Source organism: Anopheles cruzii, chromosome 3 (assembly GCF_943734635.1).
Source record: "Anopheles cruzii chromosome 3, idAnoCruzAS_RS32_06, whole genome shotgun sequence".
Lineage (NCBI taxonomy): Eukaryota > Metazoa > Arthropoda > Insecta > Diptera > Culicidae > Anopheles > Anopheles cruzii.
The window spans coordinates 20,330,368-20,340,211 of NC_069145.1; the positions used below are offsets into that span (position 1 = coordinate 20,330,368).

A 9,844-nucleotide genomic window follows, 5' to 3' on the forward strand; every position below is an offset into this window, starting at 1 on the left:
ACATTGCGTGCACAACGTGGTCCCTGGGCATTTCGACTGAAATGCTAATTAAACCACCTCCAGGCAGCCTCTCGAGATGGCCGCCCATCCGTCCTTTTGGCGCCGGCTCGTGTCGCGATGTTTTATTTGCAGTACTCGGTTTTTTTTTCTTTCCTTTTTATTACCACTGTGAGCTATTTTGCATTTTTGTTCGCTCTCGTTCCGTTCGCACCGGACGGCCGCTTTTGAATGTCCCTTTTCGTGGAAGGAATTGCTAAGATCCGTGGAGCTTAGAAAAGAAGGTCGGGAATTCGGAATTTGAAAAGTTATTTCAAAATTACTTCCCACCCAAGGGGAGCCACGAATGGGGCTGCTGGGCTTCCGGGTTTTTCGGCCGCGCGTATCGGAACCGATCGGTTTTCGGTGTCCCGTGTGAAAGTGTTCCGAGTTAATCCGGGACCATCGCGGTAGTGTGGTCCCTTTAATTACGGGTCCTCGTGTTCCGTCGGACAAAGCCAACATTTCGTTTCGTTTCTTTTTGTCTCCTTCACATAATCGGCCATTTCGAGCAATGCGTTCCTTCGTAAACCTTAAATTCCGCACCAAACGGAATCTGACCGATTTTAAGACCACTCTAAGCCACCGGGGTCTGATTGCGCGGATCGCGCGAATCACATTCCCTCGAACGATCTGCAGAAGTGGCGCCCTTTCTCGTCCGCCATTTAATTTATGCTTTTTTGGTAAGCGATTGGCAACAGCATAATGCGTTAAGCAGCGCCCGATAAATGGTTATTGTATTTTCGAAACCGATAACGAATAAGTGGGCTCGATGTGACTCGATTTATGTAACGACCGCCAATCGGAACGATTCGGTTCGGTTTTATGTGGGTCACAGCAGGATTGTGTGTCGGAAGCAGGATCTCCGGATGTGGTTTCTTTCTTCAAACGGCAAAATACTCACTTTTCGAAGGAACCGAAACAAGGCGGTGACCATTCGCACTTAATTTTTTACGCCTTTTTAAATGATCCTTTTTCTTGTTTGCCAGCTTGTGTGTAATGTCCTTGACAATTTGCTTCATGAGCACACCATCGCTAAATGTGGTACCACATTCTGATATTTTATGGCTTTATTATGATATTCGCTTCATTTTTACCGTTTATGATTGGCACTCGATGATCGTTTTGTTGAATGACTTGGTTCGTTCGAACCAAAAAGGATGTTTGAACTGAAATTAGCTTCGAAGCATTAAACGGGAATGGCTTTTCAGCTTCGCTCATAACATTTGTGCGCTTCTCCATTTTTATGCCCCCTACTTCCGGGGAAGTAAAATTTATTTTAACGCTTCGTGTTGAAGTTGTGCTGTTCAACTTCCGTATCGCTGCGCAAACAAGTTGAGCAGACAATATGGGCATGCGAGTGAAGCGAGTTCGCGATGCTGTTCAAGGGAGCAAATGTAGGTTAAGCACAAGTTCTGACATAATAATCAATACGCGTACCTGTTTCAATCCCCCTCGCAGAAGGAGCTGGTCTAGAATCGGTGGGATTATGAACGGAACTGGGTCACGCTGTGCAGCTAGCAGTACGCTTTACGCCAACGTGTGACTCCGTTAACGGGCACCCACCATTGGGTAGAAAACCGACAATGGACGATGCAGTTAATTAAATACACGGGCGACTGCTTCGGCACCACACAGTGCCTTAAACTTGGATGTTGAGTATTGTAAAAGTTGTTGAAAAATTGCGAAACAATGCATTTGTAATGGTTCCACGCCGTGTATTGTATTGCTGACAACAATTTGCGAACATTGTACACCGAGCAATTACTGCAATGCAGTTCGCTCCTGTCAACGGCTAGTCGGGCGGTCAGAAACTTTCGGAAGAGTTTTCGAAAACACATGGCCCCGTGCTGTGGCGAGCGGTAAGTCTTGACCGGAAACTTGAGCATCCGTTTCTGAAACACTATGACCACAAAATGTTATACGCTTACGCTTGTCTTTGGCCATCCGTTTTTCTCTTTCCCGCATTCTGTCGGTTGCATGCCCTCGGTTTGTGTGTGTGTGTATGGTTTGACCTCTTTTCTGGAGCAGCAGAACAGTGTCGTATTATGTGTAAACGGAAATGTTGCCAAATTACCGAATGGGGCACGAGCGGTGTGTCATTTATGGGTTGAAATTGGACCATTGAACCGACTGTTTAGGTAACGAATTAATGATATCATCATTTTCGGGATCCTCAGCCAAGAGACTGAGGGTAGTTAGGTGTGTTTAACTGATGGATTGTTTGTCTACACAGTGCAGATGCGTTCTTAAAGTCGCTAAACATTAGGAAACTAATGTAATGAAATTTATTACTAGACTAGACTACTAATACTAGACGGTCATTTTCGTTATTTCTTCCAAACAACAGCGATGTTGACAGAGGCAAAGGAACAAAGAAAGTAAAATAATGACGAACTGAGCAAAGTGAACATCATCATCTCAAAGAAGTGTTCCGAAAAGGAAAGTGACAAATGTAACTTCCACCCTGCTGACAGAGACAAAATGGCGCGAAATTCGAAAGAATAATCAAACTCACGCTCCATGAAATGAAAATGTCTTCGTTTATCTAACACATTTGCAAGATTATCGTGGAAATTTTTCATTCTACTTCTCGCGAGCTAGGCAAATCCTCGGCGCTGTGTCCTTACGGAATCGATTGTGCCGCAATGGATGTGACCGCGAAGAGAGAGATAGAGAGAGGGAAAGAGAGAGAAAGCGAAGGAAACAAAATTTGTTCAATTTCGCCAACAAGGCCGTTAAAATGAGATGACAACCAAAGAAACCGCGAAGTAAATAGAAGGCGATTTGTTGGCTTCTAAGCGATCGTCAAATGTAGCAGGATTTATGAGAAGTGCGTTTGCTGAAACCAGCGATGCGCTAACATTGCATTGATTTGACCACCAAATAGAACATTTGTGGATTTCACAAATTTAAATAAACCGCGTAGATTAGGTAACTATTGGTATCTGAAATTGATGTGCCAACACACGGGAAATGGGAGCCGTTTCAATCGTATTTAAATGGAATGTTACTGTTTAAAGTGATGGAACGTTTGCTATCTATCTGACTTTAAATCTGGGTTCTGTGAACAACAATTGGTAATACTAATAGCCTTGTTCTTCTCGATTTTGTTACTCGTTTTTGTTTCATCAAAATGTTTTACCATTTTTTTGCAGCACATCCCAACGCCAAGCTGTGCCATCCGTTGTCTGACGAGCGTAACTTAAAATAAGTAGAACAGCTGAAGCAGCGCGAAAGGTAAGTAACAAAATTGGCAAACTAAATGAGGTGTATTTAAATATTTAAATAGAACCAGTCCAGTGTTCGCTGTGCAAATCATGGAAATCAAGTACTCTGAAGGCAGGCACGTCTTCGTTTCGTTAGCGCGACAAATGGTTCTGCTTTTCTCGCCTTTATGCTTTATTAGTTCTCGGACGCAGTTTCTTTTTTTGGATCGCCCAAGATGGCGGAAGATAATTAGAAGTTTTTTAAATTAGCTTTTTAAAGTATAATGTTGAATTCATCGCTGTTGGTTTTGCATAAATTAGCCCGCGTAATGTCGAGTCTAGGTGCGACATTTTTACCCGTCTGAAGATTTTAACTTAAACTTACCATGTTCTTAAGAGGTTTTTGAACCTTTCGTTAAACTCGTCATTTGTCAGGTGTTATTCGCATGGGAGCGCATTTTCCACTGATATATTCTTGTTCGGTTGTACATTATTTGACAGTGATGGGTTGGGATTCTGTTTTGCACTTTTGACAGTAAAAGTCCTAGAAATCGATCCGATACCGAAGCGCACGCTGCGGGTTTGTATGTGTTGGAGTTTCGGTTTATTTCACTTCTCCCAGAGGTTCGGTCTGGCAACAAATTGTTTTGATGGTGACAGAAGTCGTTACTAAACGATGTTTACCTACCGAGCGCTGCCAGCCTCACTAGGAGGCGGAAGGTTTACGATCGACATCGAAATGGTTTTAAGATCGATCCCTGAACCGGTTTGATTGAGTTTCACTTTCGGCCCATTTTACTCGTTCAACGGGAGCGCAGCCCTCCGGATGTTGATTGACCTGTTCACCTGCCTTCCTGCGTCGGAGGCCCAATTTCATCCCGTTCAGTTGATATGTCAAAATTAATATCTTACCATCTGTCATAAGTTTTTTTGGCTTGCCTATCGAAGCGTTTCGCCGATGGAGTCACCTGATAGCCCGTGATTATTTTTTTAATGCTAAAAATGGCCTCGTACAATAGAAAGCAAAGCTGGTGGACGTGGAAAAAACAGGCACGAGGTCATCCAATCAGCTGTTGGGGTTCGATTTTCTTTTACCTCTATTTGGGTGGGTGCTTCGCCATTTGTCACTTTATTTTTTATCGTGACTAGAAACGGAGTCCATGTTAAAAAAAACTGGCAAATGCAGATTGGTGGGATCGAAACGCAAACGCCCCTTCGCTGAGGTTGTAACGAAGCATAGCCCGATACGATGAGAGTCCATTTTTATTTATCCTCCCTACTTTGCGCTTGCTTCCCAATTTAATGATGTTCGGAAAATGATGAAAAGCAGCGTACTGTGGTTTCGACAACCCTTCGTTGCCGCCATGCCGTGGGTAGGAACTTCAAACCGTCACAGCACACGGCGTCCTTCGAATGACGGCGAATATTTTCGGAATCTATTTTATGCTGACCTCCGGGCCGGAGCTGAACATGATCTTTCCATTAATAATCGTATCGAAGTTGCTACAGTATGCCAAATGGCCCCGGCCATCGTTGCCGACCCAGCATTTTCTCGACGGGCACGCTCGTGGGAAAATCGGAGAAAACTAGATCGGCACGCGACAGTCTATTTTCCATGGGAATGATTGTTGATTGACCTCAATTTGCCGTGCTTGTACTCAAAGCTTCAGAGAGAAAGAGAGGGATTTGAGAGAAGCGATGGGAACATAGAGAAAGGGAGAGAGAGAGGGAGAGAGAGAGTGCTCAGAGTATACAGAGGCATTGACGCGTTGCCAACGGGGAATCAATCAATGTAATGCATCCTGCGCATCCTTCGATCTCGCATCATACTAAGACAGTCCCATACAAAAGCGTTAGCAATTGTAAAAAAGCGATAGAATTCGGGTTACGCGCTCATCCCGGACGGACCTGATCACGCGCACTAGGATTCATCGTCGCGTGGCTCGATGATTGATGGTGCGCCGGTGTTGAATCGAGCGCCACCGGCAAGGTCCTTGGCCTGAAAACCGAACCGAGTGGCAGTCGATTGCTGCCTGCCTGGTGCCGTGGTGGATGCCATAAATCTGCGTATCCTATGCTACGCTGGAAAGGTGGCTCTTTTTACGCCACTCTTCGTGTTTCGTGTTTCTGTCTCTCTTTCTCCCTTTCTCCATACGTGTGTGTGTGTGTGTGTGAAGTTTCAGTCCGTCTTAAGCGCAATCTCTCATCCGCGACAAAGCTTATGATTAACTTATGGGTCGCAAATCGCTCGTTTGGGGCGAACCTTATTTCTTAGCCCGCCGGTAAAAGATTTCGCGCCGTTCCCGGCTGAAGGATGAAACTTTTGTGAGTGGCCCCGTGGCCGGTTTGGCGGATGCTGAGGGTGGTTTATAAAAATAATCAACGAACCAAGATCAACCAGCGAACCAGCGGGGAAGGATTTACGTGTGCCGTAAAAGTGATTTATGCTTACATTTGGCCCAATTTTCGGTGTCCTACTATTAGGGAAGCAGCGACTTTTTAATCGATCGCAGCTCGCTGGTGTTTGACGCTCAGGGAACCGGGTCCGTTTGCTGGGAGGGTATTCAAATCCCTGTTTAATGGGATGCAAGTGATCCTTTGCAGATCTTAGTCAAATAATTTCCGGATAATGGGAAGGAAAATCAGCAATAAAGAATGATTTAAATTTGAAATTTATTTCTGAAAGTATTTTTGTAAAACTCCTGCTTCCCTAACGCAAACTTCCTGGACTTCGCTGGTGGAAACAAGCAATAAATTTTACTTCAAAATGAGATTGTCAACCACTCTTCCGCCCTTCAGGCATCCCTTCACCATGCAGTAAACAAAATCAACACCCAACCGAAGCGAAAAAAAATACGAATACACAAATGGTCCTTACTTTCGCTGGGAGCCAAGACCGACGGCTCCTTTTGGCGGTGGAAAACAATATCCCCAACGCAGAGCATCGTTCCGGAGTGTTGGCGGGCGACTCTGTTGACCTCCTTTTCTCAACGCAGGCGATGTGCAGCCGGGCGCCATTTTTCTTCGATGGTCGGTGGTGTGCACTAGAAGTGAAATTCATGCACCCATCCATCGCTCGAAGGGAACCGATCGGAGAGGCTCCCGTTCTCTCGTGCCTCCTGAAGCTCGGCGTCGGGATTCGGCGGTTGTTCGTCTCCGTACTCGTCGTCCACCGCCGGATCGGCCCCGTCTCCGTCCGGGAAGGCCGCCGCCGTGGTCGGAGGAAGTGGCGTCGGTTCTCCGGCGCCGCCACCGCCAACCATGTCGTGGATGATGTTCACAGGGCACTCGATCAGCTGCACCAGCAGGTTGATGATGTTTTTGTACACCCGCTCGTTGAGCGCCATCTGCCGTTCGGCGTCGTGATCGAGCCAAGCGCGCGGCACCCCGCCGCCTGCCTTGCGGCCACCCGGAAGCAGTCGCCGCATACTCCGATAGTTGCGCTCCAGCTCCCCGAACCGTTGCCACTTGTGCTCAACGTCCGCCCGGAGTTGTTGGGCTTCCCGGAGCAGACCGTTCCGTTCGGTTCGCCGCACCGTCGTCGTCGTGTCCTTCCGATTGGGAGAATCCTGCCGAGCTGCCCGCTGCTGGAAGACGTGGAAACGGTGCTCCAGCCGAGCAGCCCGGGCCTTCAGAGGTCGTAGGGTGGCTTCGGTTGCCAGCAGCCGCTCACCGAGCGCCCGATTGAAGCCTAGCAATTTTGGTTTCGAATCGATTTCGAGTGGCGGCCCCGGTCGGCTGTAAATTGTTGGAGCGACAGGATGCCCCTGATGCTGGGCCGTTGCGGTGGTACCTGGAACGAAATCGAATCGAACGCCGAATCCATTGTGCCGTTCATCACCAGGGGTGGGGGGAGGGTTCCGAAAATTCTTCGTCGGCCGGGTTTATTGTGCATTTTGCCGGCAATCCTTACCGATGCAGCCGTGAAGCGTGATGCAGACCAGTGCCAACAGTATGCCGCCGCATACCTGAAACGGTTTGCTGCCTTTATGAGGGCCGCCAGCCATGTTTGACCGGATAGAATCCATATTGAAGTCCAATAACGTAAAACTGCTCCGGGCGCCCACTACTTGGGATTCTCGCGTCGGACACGGGACGTTTTACCTCTAATTAAAAGTTTTACCGTTCTTTCTCGTGGAACAACCCCCACCGGTGATAGAAGTCTCAGTGGGTGGTAAAATGAGATTGCATTCGGCACCGAGCCATTCGGTGAACTGAAAACTATCGGCAAAGCCGTCGCTTTATATTGCTGCCCACTGCCCGGCATTGGCCTTTGGCGAACCATGCTTACGCTTTGTGCACTCAAAGTGTTAAAATATTGTTGTTTTCTAATTTAACTCTGGAATGTTGTCACAGCAGCTTATTTGCTCGCGCTCGCAACTGAGTGTGGCGCGTGGGACAGCTTGGTGGCTTCAACGCACAATTAATTGGTTTCGCCGCACAAGAGTTTGTAAAACACGGGCATTAGGAATTTAGTTCGTTATTCTAGTCACTCGCCGGTCATGCCGGTCGGTCAACTGTTTTTTCCAGTGTTATTGTCCCACAATGTGGGCGTTTTAACATTGATGCACTCGGTAAACTGCATGGCCGTAGTTCATTTCATCGGCTTCTAATTGAATTATCACAACAAAAGGCAGAAATGCAGCGCTTCGAATTTACGTTCTACTTATCTATGGTTCGATGATTGTTCGATTAAATTGCACACCAATTGAAAGGACTCTCGTTCGATCGGTTCGATTCGCTTACGGCTTTCGTTGTCAGAACGCATTTTTACCCCCGGACTTCCGGTTCCGGCTGCATATTAGTTGTAATTAAATTCTGCAGAAATTGGGCTAAAAATATCGAACAAATTAAATGAAAAACCATTGTGCAATGTGAGGAATTTGTGGGTATATCGTTGTCAAGGACATTGCGTTGCCAACACGCCCAATGCACGAACACGCACGTGGAAATGGTTCAGCAACGGTTGCTACGCTTCTGGGAACGGGATTGGAATTTTGTAATTAAAGTACGGCGTTGTTACAAAGTTGAGGAGCATGATGTTGCTGTTGGGATCCGGTTGGGACACTGTGCGATGCCTGCCGACCAGCAGCGCCAGCGGTGGTCAATTCTCGATCCGATAGTTTCCCAGATTTTTCGGCCCATTAGCAACAGTTGGTTTGAGTGATCGCTCCACACAAGCAATTTCAATCAATCGTTTCACAGTATGTGCATTCTGCCCGTGACATTTTCATCATTCCCAGTTCGATTTCTTTCGAACGTGGGGCTGCGTAAGGATCTGCCGTCGTGCACGTGGTGAGAAATTTCTTCATTCAAATAAGCCAAATTTCCAGATTCACTTGATTTCCGGAAAAAGTGTGTCCCTGCTAAGAAGCCAATCGACGTTATTTCGACCAGAAATCGCCCTCAGATGAGGTTGAGGTTGCGTGCGAAGCCAAAAACTAAAGGACACCCTCCTCCCTGAAATGCCATTAATCCTGTCGCGTGGGCTTGATTGATGAATAATTGAACGCTTATCGATGGGAATCTATCTTGTAGGCGACCGCACGCCACGGTCATGCTCATCATAATTGATGACTCCTGGTCCCGGATGAGGGCACCGGACGGCGTGCGATCCTGTAATGGCGATGGTATCCATCAAATTTTGGGGGGAAAGCACCAAACACCAAAAGCCACCGGCACGGCACGGTATGGAGCCCGACGGAGTCCCTAATTTTACAGGGCCCTAGGTCCGCCTGCCGGCGTCAGGTTTGTAGTATTTTCATTCCGCGACTTGAAGTTGGTCAATTGAATGGAAAGTCATAATCAATCATAGATGGTTGTAGCTCATCAATTAATTTGCCGGAACTCCCGGACCACGGAGCTCCGTATCAGCGGTCAACCGGACGTTATTGGTGGAATGCTGGGATAGCATCTGATATTGGTCAGGCAAGTTTCACTTTCGAGCCGCAGAATTCGTGGTGATGGAACGTTGTGGCATCGGCAAGGATACTTTACGTTGATTTACGAGCCCGTAATTAAAAACCAATTACTAAAGCGCTTGTGCGGGGTCACCGATAGTCTAGGATGGTTGTAGGAAACCGTTCGATCGCTTAATTGAAAGAACGTTTAGCTTATCAGACCCGCAACCTAATTCGTACTTGCCGCACGCTTTGAAAGCGGTGTCCGGTGACCCTATCAGCAACATCTTCTGTACCATTCCTCTGGCGTGTTGCAATACAGACAAAGGCTTTTACGGTGTCCCAGAGTACCCTGATTATCTGGTCTTGAGCCGATCCTTGAAGAAGTGCAAGACAACGTTGAGAATCTGTAGATTCGAAGATTTTTCCTATCTGTCCACTCGTAGACAAAGAAATGTACTTTAAACAAACAAAAGACCCAAACAGATGGGGAGGGAGACTTTTCCTGCCAGATTAGGTTTTCCCGAACAGTGTGGTAAAATTGTACGCCATCGATGGGCAGTGCAGAAAAGATGAGCCGTAAGACCCTCAGGCTGATGGTGGAACTTTCTGCACGAAGTCTAATGGCACACCCAGTAATCCTCTTTAGACCGTCCTGCACAGCACAGCAGCAAAGCCATTGTTGTAATCCATTGCCGG

At 47.1% G+C, this 9,844-nt stretch overlaps 1 protein-coding gene across 1 annotated transcript; it reads right to left on the bottom strand.

The window, feature by feature from the left end:
• Positions 1-5,950: 5,950 nt before the first annotated feature.
• Positions 5,951-7,367, bottom strand: LOC128273297 (uncharacterized). The gene is made up of 2 exons (XM_053011235.1): positions 7,159-7,367; positions 5,951-7,038 (listed from the first exon to the last, which is right to left on the bottom strand). Exons 1-2 carry the CDS (start codon positions 7,271-7,273, stop codon positions 6,290-6,292), a joined length of 864 nt encoding a protein of 287 aa, XP_052867195.1. The 5' UTR covers positions 7,274-7,367; the 3' UTR covers positions 5,951-6,289.
• Between the last annotated feature and the right edge of the window lie 2,477 nt (positions 7,368-9,844).

What these genes read in the sequence shown, in the direction of transcription:
- LOC128273297 (XM_053011235.1), bottom strand. Translation starts at nt 7,273, where the DNA reads ATGGATTCTATCCGGTCAAACATGGCTGGCGGCCCTCATAAAGGCAGC. An exon ending in CACGCTTCACGGCTGCATCG is followed by an intron (nt 7,039 to 7,158) that starts GTAAGGATTGCC and finishes ATTTCGTTCCAG; the next exon opens with GTACCACCGCAACGGCCCAG.